At 40.5% G+C, this 24,696-nt stretch overlaps 1 protein-coding gene and 1 pseudogene across 9 annotated transcripts in view; one reads left to right on the forward strand and one right to left on the reverse strand.

The window, feature by feature from the left end:
- Positions 1–24,696, reverse strand: part of Mrpl48 (mitochondrial ribosomal protein L48) — a 62,523-nt gene that overhangs the window by 33,145 nt on the left and 4,682 nt on the right. For 4 of the 9 annotated variants that reach the window (NR_153426.1, NR_153428.1, NR_153427.1 and 1 more), the window contains exon 1: positions 4,067–4,207. The exons of 3 other annotated variants lie outside the window; for them this stretch is intronic. Coding sequence is in view for 1 of the 6 variants with exons in the window: in NM_198831.3 (NP_942128.2) it covers positions 4,067–4,087 (21 nt within the window). In the remaining 5 variants the exon portion in view is untranslated. Of the gene's footprint in view, positions 1–4,066; positions 4,208–12,287; positions 12,492–24,696 lie in introns of those variants that run through there. 2 more of the 9 variants (NR_153425.1, XM_006508021.4) reach the window with 2 other exon arrangements.
- Cox20b lies at positions 1,332–1,714 on the forward strand (annotated as a pseudogene).

The following is a 24,696-nucleotide window of genomic DNA, read 5'->3' on the forward strand; positions in this document are numbered from 1 at the left end:
CACCCCCTCTATTCTCTGCCCAGCACAATCAGCAGATGAACAGCTCTGGCTCTGCAAACAGAAGAGGAGGGCAATAGCATCACTGAATGAATGAATCAGGACACAGCTGCGGCAGTGGGTTACAAAAATACTTGTCCCATGAGCTCTGGAACCAGCAACCAAGGAAGAAGTGCATAGTTACCAAAGAAAACAGTCACAGGGAAAAATCCATTACAGAGTGTGAGATGCCTTCAAATGAGAGAGTCTGGGTTGCATTGGCCAGCAGTGGCCCTGACCCAAGGTAAGCAAAAGAGAGCTGGTTTAGGTCTGTTTTAGTTTCTTAAGACATGCTCCCTCTACATAGCCCTGGGTGTCCTGGAACTCACTCTGTAGACCAGGCTGGCCTTGAACTCACAGAAATCCACCTGCCTCTGCCTCTCAAATGCTGTTATTAAAAGGTGGGAGCTGTTATGAGGATTTAAGAATAGGCTGGTTCACTACTACTAAAGGGCCACTGACTGAGTGTTTCTTCTGTGCCTAGCACTCCATGCCTTCTTATCTTTATTCCCCCTCGTTGATAAGAGTCCCTATTAAGACACCTGCCTCAGGCTGGTGAGATGACTAATTAGGAAAAGATAATTGCAGCTGAGCCTGACAATATACGTTCAATCTCTAGGACCTACGTGGCATGAGAGAACTGATTACTGCAACTTGCTTTCTGATCTCCCCATGTATGCCATGATACGCAATGCCCACACACAAACACACACACAAATAATATTTTGGGTTGTTTTTGTTGTTGTTGTTTAGAATAACTACCTCTATTTTATGGAATAAAAAAATAGGTTTACATCAACTAACTAATGTTATAGGTTTAGCAACAGGTGAAAACCCAAGTCTGACCATGTCCAATATTCATGTTTTCCATTCTGCCATGACTACCTGTCAAAACTTAGGGCAGGCTGGCTTCAAGAAGTTAATGGAGCCAGGCAGTGGTGGCCCTAACCTTTAATCCAGCACTTGGGAAGCAGAGGCAGAAGGATCTCTGGGAGTTCCATGCCAGCCCGGCCTGTGTAGAGCAGTGGTTCTCAACCTTCCTAATACTGTGACCCTTTTGTGCAGTGCCACATGTGGTAGTGAACACCAATCATAAAATTATTTTTGATGCTACTTCATAACTGTAATTGTGCTGTTATGAATCATAATGTAAGTATTTTTGGAAAGAGACGTTTATCAAAGGGGTCACAACCCACAGATTCAGAGTTGTAGAGAGTAGGCTAGCCAGTGCCACATAGTGAGATTTTTTTGTCTCAAAAAAGAAAAGTTGGCGGGCCTGGGTGGGGCAATGGAGAGGACTAGTGCCCATGGCGGCCACCCCGGAGTCCCACGAGACGGAGAAAAAGCCCTTCAAGCTCCTAGGTATTTTAGATGTTGAGAACACTCCATGTGCTCGAGAATCTACCTCTATGGCTCATTAGGATCTATTGTGACTGGACTTGGACATTTCTTGGTGACCATAGAATTAGAAGATCACGTGATGTTGGAGTAGGAGGATTTATCCTGGTGACTTTAGGATGCTGGTTCCACTGTAGGTATAATTTTGCTAAGCAGAGGATCCAGGAAAGAATTGCCAGAGAAGGAATAAAAAAATAAGATTTTATATGAAAGCACCCATCTTGATCCTGAAAGAAAAATGAAGACCAATAACAGCAGCTAAGCAACTTCAATCAGCTTTAAAACCCAAGCAACTTGTGAATCAACCATAGATTAAAAAACTTAAATGTGTGAACTGTTTAAAAAAAAAAAAAAAAAAAAAAGGAAAAGTCTACTATTGACAGCTAACAAGTGATCCCACATTTCTTTCCTCTAGCAAACCCTCTTGATGCAAAGCAAGTTCTAGTATTACAGGGTGGCTCTTAGGCTCTTTCCCGGGCTAAAATGATACCCTGAGACATGGATTCCAGTTCTTACAAGGGGTATTTCTTTTCTTTTCTTTTCTTTTCTTTTCTTTTCTTTTTTTTTCTGTTTTACATTTATTTATTTATTATTTTTATTGATGTGTGTGCCAAATGAGTGCACTTCCCATGAAGGCCAGAAGAGAGCTTGGAGTGTCCTGGAGCTGAAGTTACATACAGCTGCTAACCTGTAGCTAGAAGAGTTGCAAGTGTTCCTAACCACTGCACCACCTTTCACGAAAGATCCCTGAGAAAATCAGCCCTTGCTTAGATTCATGCATCAGAAAGTTCAAATTGAACTGGATGAAATGACAAATACCTGTAGACTGAGCTACTTAAGGGACAGCAGTAGGAGAATCACTAGAACCTACAAGTTCAAGGTCAGCCTTCAAAAAAAGTGAAATACTATCTCAATGAAAGGAAACAAAGTAGTCAAATTCAAAAGAGAAGGAAGAGATGAAGAGGCACCAAAGTGGAATCCCAGAAGCTTCACGTTATCCTCACTGTCCTCAGTCGGTACTAGAGCTAATGCCTCAAGTATTTGAATACAAAAATCAATGCTTTCAAGTCTTTTTTCTAAGTTCTCATAAAAGTTGATCTTGTTTCTAGTGTTTCCTTTGGCAGCATTCTTCTACTATGACTGTATCGACTCTCAAAATCTATCTTCATGAAGGTTATTAGGAACACAGATTTTATAACTACTGACATTTGAATTTCCACACCTTTTCTGTCAGCTAGGACTGCTTAATAATAATATGTGAAGAGCAAATAAAACTAAACAAATGACTACAAAATACCAACATTCTTATTAGCACCATCCTTCATCCCTTACAAAACACCCATTCCTATTTGCAGTATCCTCTATTATACTTTTGGGCTTGTTTTTCTTTTTCTTTTACTTTTTGAGGTCAGGTTTCAAGTAGCTTAGGTTGGTTGGCTTCAAACTAAATCTATAATCACAGCTGTCCTTGAACTCCTGATCCTCCTACCTCTGCCTCCCAAGTTCTATGATTAAAGACACTACCCCAATTCCTGGCTTTGTTAGATGATGGCCTTAGTGCCAGGTTTCCATGGATTCTTCTGCACTATTGCAAATTATATTCCTTGCATACTGATCTTCTCTTCCTTCCTTGGAAAGAAGATAAATAGAACCAGAGAATAGAATGGAATGTTGAAGTTTATTTCTATTATCTTTGCAGCAGACCTGTTATCACAAATTGGCTAAAGAGAACTAGTGGGTCCCTTCATGAAGGATGGGATGAGAAACTCAAATTTAGAGACATTCAAGGGTAGTCCCACATCCAAAAATGGCAATGACCATATTGATTTATACATACATTATGGTGATAAAGTCTCTATAATTAATGCCTGGAATAAAACCCCAATACGAAGAGAACAGGAACAACAACAACCTAAGCAATATGACACAAGTGGAAAAGACCAACTGAGATCTGGTAACTTTGTTAAGGGAAGAGAAAAACAAGGACCAGATTTAAGAATGGTAGTGTGGCTTGGGGTAGTGATGCGTACTTGTTATCCAAGCACTGGGGGGAACTGATGCAGGAGACTTGTGTCATGAGCAGTCTGGGCTACATGATGAGACCTCGTCTCATAAAAGGAAAGAAGGCTCACCTGGTTCTGCAATAGTCTCTTAATATTTTGGAAGCCAAGAGTAACAAAACGAAATGGTTGGTTCGCTCGGTTTTATGAAATGCTCTCAAATAAGATTTTGTAAGCAAAAGTGTAATTTATCATTATTGTATTCCTCTTATCACCGAGTAACTTCATTCACATCCCAACCACTTCAGCGAGGATTCTCTTAAAAGATGATTAAATGTAAAAAGTAGATGACCTGCCCAAGGTCAGACAATTTAAGGGGACGATATTCCGTGTGTGGGGACTCTCCCTTTCCTAGGCACGAGGCAGCGAGGGTGACAAGTGGAGGGGGCGTGGCACGAGACTGGCAAGCTCGCCCTGGGCCGGGGAAAGAATTGACAGTGAGGCGCCGCAGGGACTGCTGGGAAAGGCCTGTTCGCAGAGTCCTAGGCCTAAACGTCCGCACGCAAACACCTTCCAGCTCTGCTTTCCCTTCCGCTTTCCTCAGCTCCCTACGTGCGTGGAATCTGCGTTACCTTTCCCAGGGTTCCGCTCATTCTCGACCACAGCGGCTTCTGAGCAAACCGAAGATCCACCCTAGCAATCACGACCCCAGGCGTCTGGAAACAGGGCCGGAAAGGTCTTCATCACGTCCGTCCACCAAATCCTACCGAGACGCTTTCTGCTCACGCAGCATCTTGGTTCCGGAAGTTTTTAAAACCCAAGGGATAAAACTCTCCCCAGATTCCACCCTCACCCCAGCTCCTGTCACCTTCCCTGTGATTTCTCTGGGCAGTATGGATTGCCGTCTTTGTTACCGAGTGCTTTTCACATAATTTTGGTATCTCACCTATGAGACTACATATTATTTAATGTCTCTCTTCTCTATTTTGATTGAATTCCTTTAGGACACAGATCCTGTCTGGTTAATTTATTCCAGCGTCTCGTATGCAAATCTTGACTTGTTACCTCGACTTTGGAGCTGATTAACCCCAGGTGAACTTTCCTAGCGTTCCATATCCTCATAGTAATTAAGAATAATTATCTTTTATTGAGAGGCCATGATGTGCAATACTTTTCGTTCAGTAGCTCACAGTTTTTTTTTTCTTTTTTTGTTTTTGTTTGCTTGTTTGTTTGTTTTGGTTTGGTTTTTTGAGACAGGGTTTCTCTGTAGCCCTGGCTGTCCTGGAACTCACTTTGTAGACCAGGCTGGCCTCGAACTCAGAAATCAGCCTGCCTCTGCCTCCCAAGTGCTGGGATTAAAGGCATGCACCACCAAGCCTGGCTTCTTCTTCTTCTTCTTTTTTTTTTTTTATTAGATATTTTCTTTATATACATTTCAAATTTCAAATCTATCCTGAAAGTTCCCTATACCCTCTCCCCGACCTGCTCCCCTACCCACCCACTCCCACTTCTTGGCCCTGGCATTCCCCTGTACTAGGGCATATAAAGTTTGCAATACCAAAGGACCTCTCTTCCCAGTGATGGTCAACTAGGTCATCTTCTGCTACATATGCAGCTAGAGACACGAGCTCTGAGGGTACTGGTCAGTTCATATTGTTGTTCCACCTATAAGGTTGCAGACCTTCAGCTCCTTGGGTGCTTTCTCTAGCTTCTTCATTGGGGGCCCTGTGTTCCATCGTATAGATGACTGTGAGTATCCACTTCTGTATTTGCCAGGCACTGACATAGCCTCATATGAGACCAGGGTCCCTTCATCAAAATCTTGCTGGCATATTCAGTAGCTCGCTTTATTCCTCACAAGCCTCCCGGAGAGAAACTGCTCGATTTTACAGACAAAGGTCTCTCAGGGTAGACCAGGCTGGCTCTGAATTTGTATTTGCCTCCAAGGTGCTTTGATAACAAGCTTAGGCCACTACACTCAGCTACCAACTATTTAATTAGCAATACCTTTTGCCAGTCCTTTGATGGAATCCTGGGAACACAAAAATGAATAGCTTGTGGTTCCTGCCCTTAAATGGCACATTTAAATCATTACAGAGCAATAAGAAATTCATGTCACCAAGATAGGCATATAAACTCTGTGTACAGAGGGAGTACCTGAGGCATACAATAAAGTCAGCATTGGGTGAAATAACGAATGTGCAACGGTTACTTTATTTTGCTACTGTTGCTGTTTTTAACACAGAAAAAGTGTCAAAACTAGTAAATAAGGGCTGGAGCATGAGTGGTAGTGGGGTACATCCTGGTACTGGGAAGCAGAGGCAGGTGGATCTCTGAGTTTGAGGCCAGCCTGGTCTACAAAATGAGTTGCAGGACAGCCAGAGCTACACAAAGAAACCTTGTCTTGAAAAAAATAAATGAAACAAACAAAAACGAAAAATAAAGGGCTGGAGAGATGGCTCAGCAGTTAAGAACTCTTGTGGCTCTTGCAGAGGACCTGAGTTAGGTTCTCTGTCCCTAGATCAGAAGGCTCATAACCTTCTGCAACTCCACCTCTGGGGATTCAGTAACCCCTCTGACCTCCTCAGATACCTGTGTTTACAGACACAGACACATGCACATAAATAAAAATAAAATCTCTTTTAAGTGGTAAATATGAACTGGGCTGCATTGATGGTATGGTTTTTTTGTCAGCGTTCCTTCCAAGATCCTAATGTTTCATCTATCTTAGAATGAAATTCCAAAGACTCAGCAACACTGCTGTTGCTAAATCTATTTCTCTCATATGGGGCAGAAGACAAGGAGACTATTACGATCAATCTTATGTGCCAGATTTACTGAGCAATGTGGCAACCAGATACTTGGTGAAACATTATTCTGGATGTTTTTGTTATGATATCTAGGGATGAGAGTAACATTTAAATGAATAAAATGCCCTCCCTAATGGGAGTGGACCTCACCCAAACAAAAGAAGGCCTAAATAGAATGATGACCCTTCCTCAAATAAGAGAAAATTAATTTTTTTAAAAGATTCATTTATTTATTATATGTAAGTACACTGTAGCTGTTTTCAGACAGACACCCTAGAAGAGCACATCAGATCTCATTACGGATGGTTGTGAGCCACCATGTGGTTGCTGGGATTTGAACTCAGGACCTTCGGAAGAGCAGTCAGTGCTCTTAATCGCTGTGCCATCTCTCCAGCCCCAAAGAGAAAATTTCTACTTGATTTCCTTTGACATGGGATATCATTTGCTTCCTGCCATCCAACTCAGGCTGGAACATAAAACCTTTTTAGTTCTGGACCTTGCCAGCCTTCAGAGTATAGCTACATTTATCAATATTATACCTCTCAGGCCTTCACACTCTCCTGTGTTTCCAGCTTGCCAATTCACCCTGCAGATCTTGGTACTTCTCAATTTCCATAATAATATGAGCTGATTCCTTACAATAAAATCTCAGTAGGTAGATGATGGATAAGTATACACATCCATAAGTACACATTTATATGTATATATACATATGTCTGTATATACATATCCTCTTTAGCTTTGTATCTCTGGAAAACCACAACTAACACACATTACTTAAAGAGACAAGTTCATGGCTAAATGATGCACTGAACTTAATGCAATTGCAACACAATGCAAAGTAGCTTTTCTTAATTATTACTAGGGAACAAAATGTCAGAGTGGCTCACATAGAAGAAATCTGCTCTGAAAACTGAAGTTAGAAGTTAGATTTATAAATCCTTTGCTAGATGCTGAAATGAAGCAATCAGTCAGGACCTAAGCCCTTATGATCTTTTATAGCCTGCAAGCTCCTAAGGACAGGTTGCATCTTAATCTTCACATCCTCTGCATTTAGTCCAGGATTGGTTTATGGCACTGCATCTGGTGACCGGCTCAGATTCTGGGATTCTTGTTGCTATTTTTTTTTTTATTTGAGACATGGTGCCATGCATTCCAGGCTGGCCCTGAACTTTCTCTGTAGGTGAGGAAGAGCTTTATCTACCTCTTTTCTCTCTTTCTTCTCCATATAATAGACTTCTATAATGTAGTTCTTGTTTACATCTCTGCATAGAATAGAGAGATTCAAGAGTAATCTTATCTGTCATTTATTTTCTCTCTCCCTCTCCCCATCCCCTCCCTTCTCTCTTTCCACTTGTGTTTTAAAGTGAGTTGTAGAATTTTAGGAGACTTCCAAGAACTTTGAGTCTGGGGATTACAGGTAAGTGGCACTAGGACAGACCCAAGGACTTTGTCCATTCCGGGTTAGCACTCTACCAACTGAATCACATCCCCATCCCAAACCTTACATTTTAGAGGCCAGATACAAAGTAAGTCAATACACAAAAAAGATGAATTGTCTAGGAAATTTCTGGTCGTAAATACATAAAAATGCTTTCTGGTACTTGGCATGCATATTTGTAATCCCAATACTCAGTAAGTAGAGGCAGGAGAATCAGAGATTCACGGCCATTCTCAGATACATAGCAAGCACCAGGCCAGCTTGGGATATATGAGACCTTGCCCCAAAAACAAATGAATGAAAGGCTGGGAAAGATTGCTCAGTGGGTGAAGGTACTTAATGCCAAACCTCACAACTTGAGTATCAGCCTCAGAACCCATGTGGCAGAAGAAGGGAGAGCCAGAATCTGAAAATCCAAAAAGTCTTCTGACACACACACACAGTAGTACACTCATGCCCAACCACACATGTACACAGAAAATTTAAGTAAATAAACACATAAATACAAATGAAAGCTTTCTTGGGGTATCTATGCAAGACAACAACATAGGCCACTTTCCATGAACCTGTACACTGATCCAGCTTCATTTCCTGCACTTTTCAATACACATGCTATTCCTAGGCCAAAATAAAGGCTTAGAGTTTTCCAAGCATAATATATTCTCTCACTATTCCCTGCCTTTTCTCCTACAATCTCCTCTGCGAGGAAGACATTTCCTCACTCATGTACCTGAAAAATCCCCACTCCTCTTTCAAGACACAGGTCAAATGATGTCTCTCCCAGCTGTTGTCTCCCGGCCTTTTCCCAGGACTGGTGTGATGGCTTTTCTGTACTTTCTGGTCCTCTCCCCATGTCCCTAACACAGCATACTCTAACAGTATACTGCTCATCTGTATATCTGTTTCATTGAATAGGGAGCGCTTTTAGAGGAAAAATAGTCCTCATTTTTTTCATAGTGTCTTTAGCAGTTGCCACTAACCACAGAGCATAATAAGGGTTCAATAAATGTTGAATAAAATTCTACACATATGAATATTTTAAAGTTCTTAGGTATAATTATAGGTTTTAGATTTTCCCAGGATCTTCACTCATATACAAACACAAAAAAAATTTTGGAGGAGACTGCAGATACAGCTCAGTGGTACAACACGTGCCCAGCATATACAAGGGCCTAGATTCAAGTCCCAGCACACACAAAAAGTGGCCTTTCTGGATTTATTTTTACAAGCTAGCTTCTTTTAAAAGGCTCTTTTGAAATAAACCTGATCTAGTCCCCAGCACAACCACATCAGAGAAAGCCTTAGGGGACAAAAGAACAAAGGCAGGCCCTTTAAAAGATGATGTTTCATCTCAAGTCAGACTTCCTTTAAAGCAGTAACTCTATGGCCACCTATAATAATAATAATAAAAGCCTGCAATGATGCCCCAAAGCTCTAATTTATGGCTTTAGTGAAAATATATAAAGTAAGTTACCTCAGACTACAAACTAGATTAACTTTAGTAAGTCTTTTCTGCTTCTATATTTTGGCACAAAGGAAGTCATACTTAAAAAGAAATTGCACATATAAAAGCTCAGAGATGGAAGAGGGCTGGCTACCTAGAAAAAACAAACAAACAAAAAACAAAAAACCCAGAGAGACAGCACTACCTCCCAGGCTCTCCTTCACCAGCGGTTTTCTGTTTGTTCAGGGCACGGCTGTGTGAGCAGTGATTACTCCACCCTGGAGAGAGAACTAAATGATGAAAGAGGGAAGCCCAGTGAGGGGGGGGATCACAGAGGAGAATTAGGGGTGTAGAGGACTATCAGCAAGGAAGCTCTGTGTGCGCTGTTGAGAATAGTCTTCCCAGATGACTCAGCTGCCAATGTGAGGACACAGCAGAGGATACTGAATACAGGCCATCTGAGAGGCTATCTCCATCTACCTTCATCCCACACAGTTCAGGCCGGCCTGGGCTAAACCACTGGTTTGTACCTTACACATTACAACATGAGGCAATATTTCTTGCTGAGTGAGGTGGATCACACCTTTAACCCCAGTATTTGGAAGGCAGAGGCAGGTGGATCACTTCAAATTTGGGGCAAGCCTGATCTACATAGTGAATTCTATGCCAAAGAAAATAATACTTGCAAACAAAAAGGAATCCTTTGTATTGCTGTTACCCAAGGCCCCAAAGCCACAAATATACTTAAAAAGTAGAAGCATGAAAGTCATTATCATACTACAGCAAGTCACTCAGAGCCTCTAGAATATACCACTGTGTGACACCACAAGACTAGAAGACACAGGTACTGTGTATGTGCATGTGTGTTTTGGGGGATCCAGTTCAGTGCTCTGTATGCTAAACAATCATTCTACCACTGCACTATGCCTCCATCACTGTTTTTTGTTTTTGTTTTTGTTTTTGTTTTTATTATTAGAAAGGCGAGAAAGATTGTTTTAAGGTACTCTGGAAACAACTTTAAAGGAAATGTTCTTTCTACTTCCTGGTATTTGATGACATAGAAAATTGCCATTTTCCAGGCTGGAGAAATGGCTCAGCAGTTAAGGGCACTGACTGCTCTTCCAGAGGTCCTGAGTTCAATTCCCAGCAACCACATGGTGGTTTATAACCATCTGTAATGGGATCCGATGCCCTCTTCTGGTGTGTCTGAAGATAGCTACAGTGTACTCATCATATATATAAAATAAATAAATAATTTAAGAAAAAAGAAAAAAGAAATTTGCCATTTTCCAACAGAGGGTGACTCTGAGCAAAGTGCATGATAGATCTATCTGTCTGACTGTCTATCTATCTATCTATCTCTACACATGAAAATATAATGAAACTCATTATTCACAAGCTAATTGAAATAAAAATAAAATAAGAATGTAAGATAGCAAGATTGGGAATTCAAAGACAAACACAGTGATCTTAAGGCCAGCCTGGGCTATACGAGAGGCTATCTCACAAAACAAACAAATCATACTGAACTCTATGTGTTCATTTATCCACAAAGCCACATAGAAGAGACCAAAAGCTACCAAAAGTTATTTCCCTCCAGTCAAACAAGAGACTGAGCCCATGTGAAACCCCCATTCAGCTCATGGTGCATCCTGGTAGCTCCAGAAGCCGGGGAGGCTGAAGCAGAGATATCCCTTGAGTTCAAAAATGTGTCACCTGCTTGAACAACCCAGGAAGACCTTGCCTTAACAAGGGAAAAATGGTTGTGATGTAGCTCAAGAACAGAGCACTTACTGAGCACTAGTGTGCATTGTATGCACAACACCCTGGGCTCCATTCCCCACACAAGAGAAAAAGAAAGAAAACTGTCTCCTAACCTGCTCTCTGCCTGATTAGAGAGTGTAATACAAGTCAAACCACATACAGACACTTAGGAGGATCAGAGTTCAAAGTTGTTACTGCTTTCCTTCCTGTTAGTTGAGAAATACTGGGTACAGCTGGGAGGGGTGACACTCTGTAAAAGGATGCAGTTTTGAAAAGCCTTTGCTTGTTAGATATTCCTAACTTGGTGAAAATTCTTTCTTCAAAGGTCATTACCACTCCCAAAACATGACGATTCAGTTTCTCAAGATTGTTTCAGTCTAGAACTGCTGAAATTATAAAGTCTTAAAGGATCTCAAATCACGTAATTCTTGTGGGACAACTTTACAAAGGGGTGGTGAAGCTATGAACAGCCAGTCAGTTGCTGACAAGCTCACTCCTTTAATACTTAATTAGGAAACATAAAACGTATGAACGTCACCTAAGGAATATGTCATCTTAAGCACTCAATTAAAATGACGAGCAGTATGCAACCAACAACACCTAAATCAACTGGCTCTATTGTTTTAAACAGGAAAAAAAGATTAAATAAAGGGTCCAAAGGTTAGTATTGTTTCCGATTAGTGGGATACTACGTTATTTTTCCCATCCTTTTCCTAATTCCCCAGATTTCTAGAATATGCCCGTACGTTCATAATCAGAAATATATATATATATGTATATGTGTGTGTATATATGTATGTATTTATGTGTGTGTATATGTATATATATGTGTGTATATATATCAACATATATATATATGAACACAATGTGTATATATATATATCGATATATATACACACACACACACACACACACACATATATATAATACACACACACATATTTATATATGTATATACATATTTAAAGTTCAAACGTGTCAAGCCACACCTAGCGTTGCCAATTCATCTGGGAGTTGCAAGGCGGAGGTGAGTCATCTTAAAGAAGAGGGAGTGAGACAACAGGGCTTTTACTAGTCTGGGTTTGAGGGGGAGGGACAGTCCCCGGTCAGAGTGGAAACTGATCTGCTCAGCTAGAGTTCAACCCGGAAGCGCTGACGCTGGCACAACACTGGGCAAAATCCAGTCTTCTAGGCTGACGATAACGTGGCAGCTGCAGCCCTCCAAGGCTCAGCTGGACAAGTCCGCCCCTCTGCCCACACGCTTACATCAAGGCTCGCTCCACCCCAACTCCCTACACTCCCCCCCGCGCCCCCCCCCCTCCCCCGGTACCCTAGAACTCATTTTGTCTCCGAGGGCCCGCCTCTCTAGGGAAGGGAGGGGCGTTCTGCCTTGCCTGGGATTTGAGGTGGCCATGCTGAGTGTGGCCCGCTGAGGTGGGTAGGGCAGTTTTCTCTAACTGCCGCAAACTCTGCCCCTGCTTCTTCTTGGCCTCAGCTCTCTGGACCCAAGGAAAGAGGTGACTTGCTACCAAATCATGGTTAATTGAGAAATAATGTTTGTATCAAGTACACTGTCTCTGGTTCCGCCCCTGGAGGCCAGTGGCTTTGGTATTCTAAAGATGATGTCATCCCAAAGCCGCTTCCAGGTCCTAGTGCCTACTTAAAATTAGAGCTCTTAGCGATGGGGCAGTCAAGAGAATTCATTGTTCAAACCCAGAGAGCCTAACAGTTTATTAATAACAATTAGTGCGAGATGTGCAAAAGTGAACCCTTTCTGTAGGGTTTATAACCACACGACTTTGAGATCCCCAGTTGTAAGCTTCTCCTTCCCCAACAGTGGAGACACACACACACACACAGAGACAGAGACACACACACAGAGAGAGAGAGAGAGATAAAATACAGGGAAATTTTTCCATTTTAATTATTTTAAGCATACTATCCTAAATGTTGTACAATCATTGCAATAATGTAATTTTTTCCATCACTGCAAACAGAATCTCTATAACATGAAGGGCTAATTCTCTAGTCCTCCTGGTAATCTTCAACTTATGCCTCCAGGAATTTACCTGTAATAGATATTTATATAAGAGGACTCATCTCTTTTATTTGCCTCACATCGGTTTTTTTCAAGATTAACCTATTCAATATGTCAACATTTTATTCAATCTTATGGCTAAACAACATTACCTTTTTTAAATATATTTTTATTTGTTTCTGTTTGTTTTCCTTTGTTTAAGATCAGATCTCATGGAGCTCAGGTTGTCCTAGAACTTGCTGGGTAGCCAAGGATGACTAGGAACCTCGGATGTTCCTACTGGGATTGCAAGCATGCATCCCCATGTTACCAATATTTGCTTATCCATTCATCTGTTGATGGACTCCTAGGTGGCTTTGGTCTGTTGACTATTGTGAACAATGTGATGAACATTTGTGCACAGGTATTTTATTTTGGACAGCTTTGTCTTCTCCTCATCCTTGCAAATGCTTTATTTTTAGATTTTAAAGCCACCCTAGTATTCTGAAATACCATCTTATGATCATAGTTTGCATTTCCCTAAAGAGTAGCAATGTTGAGCATCTTTTCAGATACTCACTGAACATTTACATCTTCTCTGAAGAAATGTCTGTGTAAGGCCTTTGGCCATTTTTTTTCAATTTTAGGATGTGTGTGTGGTGTATACTTGCATATTTGTGTATTTGAGTGTGGGCATGCATCACACCATGTGTGTAGAGGTAAGAGAACAACCTTGGGTGTTGGTCCTCATCTTCCACCTTGTTTGAGATATGATCTGCAGATGCAGAGATCGTGCACATGCATATAACTGATTTTATCTAGCACTTTCAAAACCTAGTAAGATATGCTGCATATTAACTCCTTTCTCCAAAAGAACAAGATTCATCTCATAATTTAATGAGTTTTCTCTTTACGTTTCATGATGGCCAAGTCCCAAAGATGAACCATAATAATAAAATAATAAGTATTTTTACTACTATGCCATATCAGTTTCAAGATGAGTACTTAAGTGTAGGCTGGAGATGGAAATTTTGGAATCAGTGAATCAGTGGTAGTTTTGATAATAAAGACAATGGCAATAATTTAGGTAGAGTGTAGGCTGAGAAAGACTGGATAGACTCCTATAGAGCAGCTCCCCCCCCCCTCGGCTCTCTGCACTGCCTCGAACTTCTGGCTTCTAGTGATCCTTCACCCTCAACTTCCCAATTTATATCTACAGATGCATGCTACTATGCCTGGCTGGTACCCCACATTTAGGAACAGTCAGTGAGGGACTGGAGAGATGGCTCAGCAGCTAAGAGTATTGGCTTCTCTTTTAGAGGACTGGGGTGCGAGTCCCAGAACCCACAGAGTGATCCATAATATCTATAACTCCACTCCCAGAGGACCTCCCAGAGGACACTCTGGCCTCTGTAGGTCCAAGGTATGTACATGGTACACAGGCACACATACAGACAAAACACTCAGAAACACAAAATAAAATAAACTATTTTTTTAAGAAGAACAGTCTGAGAAAAAGGTATTGGAAAGAAATGCCAAGAAATTTGGGGTGGGGTCAGGAGAGAAACATAGTGACAGAAGGCCACAGAAGGACAAAATTTCAGAAAGAAAGATATCAAATACAGCTGAGCCAAGGACTGAGAATCTGCTACCAGAAAATCCAGACTATATAAGACTTCCTCAAAAGTGACTTAACTTACCAGCTGCAAAGGGAGCCAGAGTTCCTATAATTATCTTTTCAAGAGTTGTTGAAGAGCTAGTGAGATGGCTCAGTGGGTAAGAGCACTGACTGCTCTTCTGAAGGTCCTGAGTTCAAATCCCAGCAACTACATGGTGGCTCATAACCACCTGTAATGAGATCTGACATCCTCTTCTGGCATGTCTAAAGACAGCTACAGTGTACTTATTTATAGTAATAAATACATCTTTAAAGAAAAAAAATCATTAAATTCCACTAATTTCTTTTTTGTTGTTGTTTTTTGTTTGTTTGTTTGTTTTTCGAGACAGGGTTTCTTTGTGTAGCTCTGGCTATCCTGGAACTCACTCTGTAGACCAGGCTGGCCTCAAACTCAGAAATCTGCCTGCCTTTGCCTCCCAAGTGCTGGGATTAAAGGCATATGCCACCATGCTCAGCTTCCATTAATTTCTTAACAGGAGGCAAAACAAGAGCACAAGTATAGCAAATTACTATTGATTAAGCACCAATCACAAGACAAAGCAAATCTGAGAATATAAATTATACAGCTATTACTTTAATTTTTTCTGAGACAGATTTACATGTAGCCCAGGCTTACTCAAACTCAAAACATAGTCAGGACTGAACTATGAACTCTTGATCTTCTGTCTCTACCTCCCAAATATTGAGATTATAGGCAGGTGTATACGCACACACACAACCAAACTCAACAACAAAAAGATGCATTTCAAATGGTCAAAGCTGGGGATGTGACTCAGTAGCTAAAGCATGGGGACCTGGGTTCAGATCCCAAACATGGCCACACAGAGTAAGATGTGTGCGTCTATAATCCAGAGCTCCTACCGTGAGAAACAGAAAAAGCTCTAACAACTTGAGGGCCAGCTGATGTGGTATACACAGTAGTGAACAACAAAAGACAACAAGCAGATGCAATAAAGTTATCAGATGGCTTTACTTTTATTATTAATTTCATCAAGTTTTACTTAAATTTAGTTGCTTTTTTTACATTTGTCACACCAGTAGACTCATGTACCCTTAAGAACAAAGGCCACATCTTTTTCTCTTTGCTGTCTCCAGTGCAAACAAGTGTGTTAGTAGACAGTGATCCAAGTGTTTATAGAATGAATAAGTGAATGGCTATATATTTCAGGGGACAGCATATTGGAAACCAAGCTGATATGATCAGCAGAGTGAACACTGGTGCTGGACTGCCAAGGGACCTTTTCTTTTTTTTTTTTAATTAGGTATTTTCCTCATTTACATTTCCAATGCTATCCCAAAAGTCCCCCATACCCTCCCTCCCACTCCCCTACTCACCCACTCCCACTTTTTGGCCCTGGAGTTTCCCTGTACTGGGGCATATAAAGTTTGCAAGTCCAATGGGCCTCTCTTTCCAGTGATGGCTGACTAGGCCATCTTTTGATACATATGCAGCTAGAGTCAAGAGCTCCGGGGTATTGGTTAGTTCATAATGTTGTTCCACCTATAGGGTTGCAGATCCCTTTAGCTCCTTGGGTATTTTCTCTAGCTCCTCCATTGGGGGCCCTGTAATCCATCCAATAGCTGATTGTGAGCATCCACTTAAGTGTTTGCTAGGCCCTGGCGTAGTCTCACAAGAGACAGCTATATCAGGGTCCTTTCAGCAAAATCTTGCTAGTGTATGCAGTGGTGTCAGCGTTTGGAGGCTGATTATGGGATGGATCCCTGGATATGGCAGTCTCTAGATGGTCCATCCTTTGTCTTAGCTCCAAACTTTGTCTCTGTAATTCCTTCCATGGGTGTTTTGTTCCCAATTCTAAGAAGGGGCAAAGTGTCCACACTTTGGTCTTCGTTCTTCTTGAGTTTCATGTGTTTTGCAAATTCTATCTTATATCTTGGGTATCCTAAGTTTCTGGGCTAATATCCACTTATCAGTGAGTACATATCATTTGAGTTCTTTTGTGATTGGGTTACCTCACTCAGGATAATGCCCTCCAGGTCCAACCATTTGCCTAGGAATTTCATAAATTCATTCTTTTTAATAGCTGAGTAGTATTCCATTGTGTAAATGTACCACATTTTTTGTATCCATTCCTCTGTTGAGGGGCATCTGGGTTCTTTCCAGCTTCTGGCTATTATAAATAAGGCTGCTATGAACATAGTGGAGCATGTTTCTTACTAGTTGGAACATCTTCTGGATAAATGCCCAGGAGAGGTATTACAGGATCCTCCAGTAGTACCATGTCCAATTTTCTGAGGAACCACCAGACTGATTTCCAGAGTGGTTGTACAAGCTTGCAATCCCACCAACAATTGAGGAGTGTTCCTCTTTCTCCACATCCTCGCCAGCATCTGCTGTCACCTGAATTTTTTATCTTAACCATTCTGACTGGTGTGAGATGGAATCTCAGGGTTGTTTTGATTTGCATTTCCCTGATGATTAAGGATGCTGAACATTTTTTCAGGTGTTTCTCAGCCATTCAGTATTCCTCAGGTGAGAATTCTTTGTTTAGCTCTGAGCCACATTTTTTAATGGGGTTATTTGATTTTCTGGAGTCCACCTTCTTGAGTTCTTTATATATATTGGATATTAGTCCTCTATCCGATTTAGGATAGGTAAAGATCCTTTCCCAATCTGTTGGTGGCCTTTTTGTCTTATTGATGGTGTCTTTTGCCTTACAAAAGCTTTGCAGTTTCATGAGGTCCCATTTGTCAATTCTTGATCTTACAGCACAAGCCATTGCTGTTCTATTCAGGAATTTTTCCCCTGTACCCATATCTTCAAGGCTTTTCCCTACTTTCTCTTCTATAAGTTTCAGTGTCTCTGTTTTTATGTGGAGCGCCTTGATCCACTTAGATTTGACCTTAGTACAAGGAGATAGGAATGGATCAATTCGCATTCTTCTACATGATAACCACCAGCTGTGCCAGCACCATTTGTTGAAAATGCTGTCTTTTTTTTCCACTGGATGGTTTTAGCTCCTTTGTCGAAGATCAAGTGACCATAGGTGTGTGGGTTCATTTCTGGGTCTTCAGTTCTATTCCATTGGTCTACTTGTCTGTCGCTATACCAGTACCATGCCGTTTTTATCACAATTGCTCTGTAGTAAAGCTTTAGATCAGACATGGTGATTCCACCAGAGGTTCTTTTATCCTTGAGAAGAGTTTTTGCTATCCTAGGTTTTTTGTTATTCCAGATGAATCTGCAGATTGCTCTTTCTAATTCGTTGAAGAATTGAGTTGGAATTTTGATGGGGATTGCATTGAATCTGTAGATTGCTTTTGGCAAGATAGCCATTTTTACAATGTTGATCCTGCCAATCCATGAGCATGGGAGATCTTTCCATCTTCTGAGATCTTCTTTAATTTCTTACTTCAGAGACTTGAAGTTCTTACCATACAGATCTTTTACTTCCTTAGTTAGAGTCACACCAAGGTATTTTATATTATTTCTGACTATTGAGAAGGATGTTGTTTTCCTAATTTCTTTCTCAGCCTGTTCATTCTTTGTGTAGAGAAAGGCCATTAACTTGTTTGAGTTAATTTTATATCCAGCTACTTCACCGAAGCTGTTTATCAGGTTTAGGAGTTCTTTGGTGGAATTTTTAGGGTCACTTATATATACTATCATATCATCTGCAAAAAGTGATATTTTGACTTCTTCCTTTCCAGTTTGTATCCCCTTGATTTCCTTTTGTTGTCGAATTGCTCTGGCTAGGACTTCAAGTACAATGTTGAATAGGTAGGGAGAAAGTGGGCAGCCTTGTCTAGTCCCTGATTTTAGTGGGATTGCTTCCAGCTTCTCACCATTTACTTTGATGTTGGCTACTGTTTTGCTGTAGATTGCTTTTATCATGTTTAGGTATGGGCCTTGAATTCCTGATCTTTCCAAGACTTTTATCATGAATGGGTGTTGGATTTTGTCAAATGCTTTCTCCGCATCTAACGAGATAATTATGTGGTTTTTGTCTTTGAGTTTGTTTATATAATGGATTACATTGATGGATTTCCGTATATTAAACCTTTCCTGCATCCCTGAAATAAAACCTACTTGGTCAGGATGGATGATTGTTTTAATGTGTTCTTGGATTCGGATAGTGAGAATTTTATTGAGTATTTTTTCATCGATATTCATAAGGGAAATTGGTCTGAAGTTCTCTATCTTTGTTGGATCTTTCTGTGGTTTAGGTATCAGAGTAATTGTGGCTTCATAGAATGAGTTGGGTAGAGTACCTTCTACTTCTATCTTGTGAAAAAGTTTGTGCAGAACTGGAATTAGATCTTCTTTGAAGGTCTGATAGAACTCTGCACTAAACCCATCTGGTCCTGGGCTTTTTTTGGTTGGGAGACTATTAATGACTGCTTCTATTTCTTTAGGGGATATGAGACTGTTTAGATCGTTAACTTGATCCTGGTTTAACTTTGGTACCTGGTATCTGTCTAGAAATTTGTCCATTTCATCCAGGTTTTCCAGTTTTGTTGAGTATAGCCTTTTGTAGAAGGATCTGATGGTGTTTTGGATTTCTTCAGGATTTGTTGTTATGTCTCCCTTTTCATTTCTGATTTTGTTAATTAGGATGCTGTCCCTGTGCTCTCTGGTGAGTCTGGATAAGGGTTTATCTATCTTGTTGATTTTCTCAAAGAACCAGCTCATCATTTGGTTGATTCTTTGAATAATTCTTCTTGTTTCCACTTGGTTGATTTCGCCCCTGAGTTTGATTATTTCCTGCCGTCTACTCCTCTTGGGTGAATTTGCTTCCTTTTTTTCTAGAGCTTTTAGGTGTGTTGTCAAGCTGCTAGTGTGTGCTCTTTCTAGTTTCTCTTTGGAGGCACTCAGAGCTATGGGACCTTTTCTTTTTATTCTTCCTCATGTCACAGTTATAAATTTGTAGCAACAGCTCATCTTTCTCCTGCAATGACATTTGTAGGATGGATGCATGACCTAATCAAGACAATGAGATGTAACAGGGAGTCCATTAGTCTCTGGACTGTATAGTGCTTTAAATGTCTCAACTTGAGTTATGGCAGTCATCTGCTAGTACCTAACACCAAAGTCAGAATTCTGAGGAAGGCAAGTAGAAAGACAGACAAAAGATCTTGATTCTTATCAACATAGATAAGGGGTCATTAACCAACCCTGGAGTTGTCCTAGCCAAGGACTTATGATCAACCCTATTGTTTACACCTCTTAAGAGTTAAATGTTTTGTTTCTTCCAGATGAAAGGCTTCTGAGGAGGTTCATGAATGGATTATATGTGTGTATGAGAGAGGGTGCAGCTGTGTTGTTTCTTTTTCCTTCATTAAAAGCCTGTGAAGGTCAGGCATGGTAATACATGTCTTTAGTCCCAGCACTCAGGAGGCAGAGGCAGATGTATCTCTGTAAGTTTGACTCAGCCTAGTCTACATAGCAAGATCCAGGCCAGTCAGGGCTATGCAATGAGACCCTCTATCAAAAACAAACAAACAAACAAACAAACAAACAAACAAACTACCTACCTACCTACCTACCTAAGCAAGAAGCCTATGGAAGATGTGAAGACAAGAAGGCATCGTTTTGCTTATGGAAAAGCCCTGCATGGAGCCCTCTGCCTTCTGAAAGAACAAAAGTGGCAACTGAACAGCCAGGGCATGTGCATCAGATAATTATGTGTGCAAAGCAAATTATTTCAATATGTAAATTGCAATTATTTTTTCTTTTTCAAATTTTTTTATTATTATTATTATTATTATTATTATTATTATTATTATTATCATTATCATTATTTAGAACATTCTTCCTATGTAGATCTGGCTGCCCTGGAACTTGCTATTTAGACCAGATTGACCTCACACTCACAGAGATCCACCTGCCTCTGCTTTCTGGGTGCTGTGATTAAAACTATGTACCACCATACTCAGCTTACATACTAACTTTAATGGTCTCAGATCTGGACAACAGATATAGTATGTCAAGTGAAGCCAGGAAGACAGAAAGTAGGATGGCTGATATGAAAATATCTTATTTTAGCCAGGCAGTGCTAACACATGCCTTTAATCCCAGCACTTGGGAGGGAGAGGCAGGCAGATTTTCTGAGTTCGAGGCCAGCCTGGTCTACAGAGTGAGTTCCAGGACAGCCAGGGCTATACAGAGAAACCCTGTCTCAAAAAACCAAAAAAGAAAAGAAATTATCTTATTTTGACTGCCTTTTTCAGCCTGAAGTGAGAGCTCTCTATGGTGTGAACTCTCTATGGCGTTCCCTGGTGTTTCACACTCCTGGCCCTTTCTGGGCTCTCTGAGCCAACCGACCTGCTTCTTCTTATTTTCCCCTTTAGTAAGCACTTTCCACACTCTATTTAGCCAGTTACATCTGCTTAGTCTTTGTTTCTCAAGGTAAAATAGTATGGCTCTTGGGTAGAGATGTCAGAGCCTGAGTGTGCAATTGAATTATTTGAACATATTTTTGGAATACTTTCACAAATGAAATGAGGTGGAAATTCTTTTAATTCATCATCTTTGAGCTGCAACTTTGTTCAGATTTCTCTCCAAGATGTTCTTGTTCATTACCTCATTGGATACTTTGAGCTATGATCTTTATAAGGGTTTTGAGGTCTTATTTATTTATTTAACTTATTTATTTTTGAGATAGGGTTTCACTATCTAGCCCTAGCTGGCCCAAACTCACCATATATAAACCAGGGTGGTCTTTAAATCAAGACGATCTGTGAAGACCTGCACCACTATGCTAGCCTGACTTTTGTTGTTTATGTTCATTTGTGTCGTTCAGATGTATAAAGGCTTTTTACCGGCTGCAATTCCACTGCTGGTATTTCAGTGCAGCAGGGCTGTGCTTGCTCTCTTGTCCAACAACGCTGTGCTCTTTCTATAAACAGCAGTGAAAGCAGTTGTTCTCTTCCACTCCGAGAGCCATTATCTCTGAGTAGCAGGTGGAGTGACTCATCCTCCTGGATGTCTTTCTTATTTTATTTTATTTGCTGGAGAGGATGCAGGAAGAGGAGCTCCAGCGATGTGTCAGGCTTTACACACTCTGGCCCTCATATAATGAGGAGCAAGCTCTTTCCCTGCTTGCAATGGCAAAACCTGGAAGCAACAGCCCACTTCTCAGGCTTGAAAAATCACATTATTCATAGCAGGTCCATGAGTCACATGAACAGAACAAAATGGAATGATCAAAAATAGATTCTGTAGATCAATCTGTAGCAAAAATAACTTCGTAGCTATGAGTTAGCTATAATTACAGGAAAGACCATTCCATTTAAGTTCTATCACCCTCTCCTTCAGGTTGGCTAGATAATCTTGTTTTTAAACCTTTTTATTTTATGTGTGTATGTGTATGTGTTGCCTGTATGTGTGTCTGTGTGCCATTTGCATGCCTCGTTCCTGGAGAGGCCAGAAGAGGGCATCAGATCCCCTGGAACTAGAGTTACAGACAGTTGTGAGCTTCCATATGGATGCTGGGAATTGAGCCCAGGTCCTTTGGAAGAGCAGTCGGTGCTCTTAACTGCTGAGCCCAGCTCTCCAACACCGACTAAATAATTCTTATTCTTCTCTCACGGTACATAGTTACAGGACACTTTTCAGTACAATATATTTGAAAAATAGGAATTTGGGGTTTTTTTGGTTCCTTTGTTTGTTTTTTTCTCATTGGGCTTTTGTTTGTTCATTTTGATGCTAGGGGTTGGACCCAGGGTCTCATGCATGCTAAGCACTGACAAAAGGCTTTAGTATTAGGTACTCTGGGTTTTTTTTTGGGGGTGGTGGTATGGTTCTTTGTTTTTTTGGGTTTTTTGTTTGTTTGTTTGTTTTGGTTTTTAGTTTTTTTCTAGACAGGGTTTCTCTGTATAGCCCTGGCCATCCTGGAACTCACTTTGTAGACCAGGCTGGCCTCTAACTCAAAAATCCGCCTGCCTCTGCCTCCCGAGTGCTGGGATTAAAGGCGTGCGCCGCCACCACCGCCCAGCTAGTATTGTTCTTTTGAAATGAGACACCTTAAATACACTTTCTATATTAATTGCACTCTTTTAATTGGCCTCCTTGAGTTATTGAACATCTTTTATTTTTATGTCATTTATTGAACCACTAGTATTTGTAGTAATGATTATAATAATCTGGAGGATGGGTTAGAAAGGAATTTGATGGAATTTGAATTTGAATTCCTGCCAGAGCTATTATTTGTTTCAAATATGAGCAATATGATTTTGGTCTTTTTACCTGGATATTTTTTCTATTGATTTCTTGCCTTTATGAGAGCAATAAAACTTTTTTAGGGAGTAGTAAACATGAAAAGGCAGTTCCATCTTGGCAACTATGACTAAGTTTTAGATATGCACATGATATCACATGCATAACATGCAAGAAACTGTATGAGGGCTTTGAGAATTTAAAAACGACAATTTCACCTCTTATAGTAACAAAGCAATGCAAAGTATTTATATACCATGAGGACATTGTTACATATAAGGACCTATGTAGTTTTACTAAAAAAAAGTCCAGAGAAAGCCCATTTCAAGAGTTCATACATTAGTTCCTGATGCCTCTCGCCTCCCTGATTAGCTGTCATCAATGGGTTGATGTTTTAAACTCAGAGTTACATATGAATGTTCACAAGAGCTGTATTTTTTTTGAGCTGTATTATCTATAGTTATTATGCTCATAAACAGTCACATCCAAAGGCAGAAAAACAGATTTTCTGTAACTGTACTTTTTCATTAAGAAATAAAGTTTTTCTTTTCCTCAAAAACTTCTATATCAATGCTTTCATCTCTGACTGCTTCAGACTGTGTCATGTGCCTGGAAAAAAGTAAGTGTGTTGCCTGGCAGTGGTGGACAGCGTTTAATCCCAGCATTTAGGGGGCAGAGACAGGCAGATCTCTGAGTTCGAGGTCAGCCTGGTCTACAGAGTGAGTTCCAGGAGACCCAGGGCTACACAGAGAAACCCTGCCTTGAAAAACAAAAACAAACAAACAAACAAACAAAAAAGTAAGTGTGTTTTGTTTATTCTGAGGTGGGCAATTAGTAGTGTCTACAACAAAGTCACTGACATGGAGCACATGCCTTCAATTCTAGCACTTGGTAGGCTGAGGCAGGGGAGCATAAGTTTCAGGCTTAGCCAGGCATGGGGAAACATGCCTTAATTCTAGCACCGGGAAAGCAAAGTTTTGTGGATGAGTTCAAGGCCAGCCTGGACTACATAGCGAAAGACTTTGTCTTTAGAAAAAAAAGAAAAGAAAAGAAAAGAAAAGAAAAGAAAAGAAAAGAAAAGGAAAGGAAAGGAAAGGAAAGGAAAGAAAAGAAAAGGAAAGGAAAGAAAAGAAAAGGTCTTAGTGAAGGTAAGTTATACTTTTATTACAATTTCTTTATAAGATTCCTGGACATACTTACAGATCTCCAATTACTTTAAATTAATCAAAGAAGCTGCCCTAGGTAATTCTGAATTTCACGCTAAGCTCATTCCCTTCTGTTGCTGCTAGGTTTTAGTTATGAACTCTGTTCTGGACATCCTTTCCACAAACAGGAAATAGTATCAATGTACACTAACACAGTTTTGGCCTATATTCTCTTTCTAACAAAATGTTAAAAACCCTTCCTCCAGGGGCTGGTGAGATGGCTCAGCAGGTAAGAGCACCCAACTGCTCTTCAGAAGGTCCTGAGTTCAAATCCCAGCAATCACATGGTGGCTCACAACCAACCGTAACGAGATCTTACTCCCTCTTCTGGTGTGTCTGAAGACAGCTACAGTGTACTTACATATAATAAATAAATAAATCTTAAAAAAAAAAACCTTCCGCCAATGTTAAAAATCCTCTTCATTCTTTTAAGACAGTAAAATAATTAATTCTCATTTACTTTATTTATTCAGCAAATATCTGTTGCATGATTACTGTGTATCAAACATTTTTCAAAAGTTAGGGTACCAATACATGAATTCTGTTCCTATGGAGATTAAAGTCAGGGAAAACCAAGAATAGCAGTGACCGTTAAGTGAGGAGGGGAAGGACAGGTGGAGACGCTTACTTGTAGTTTGGTGGGAAGGGAAGCAGAAGGGAAGGCATCTCAATGGTTCTTCAGTGGACTGAATGTGTCTGTCCAAAATCCTAATGTGGAAATCCTGAT

This window comes from Mus musculus, chromosome 7 (genome assembly GCF_000001635.26).
Source record: "Mus musculus strain C57BL/6J chromosome 7, GRCm38.p6 C57BL/6J".
NCBI classification, from domain to species: Eukaryota; Metazoa; Chordata; class Mammalia; order Rodentia; family Muridae; genus Mus; species Mus musculus.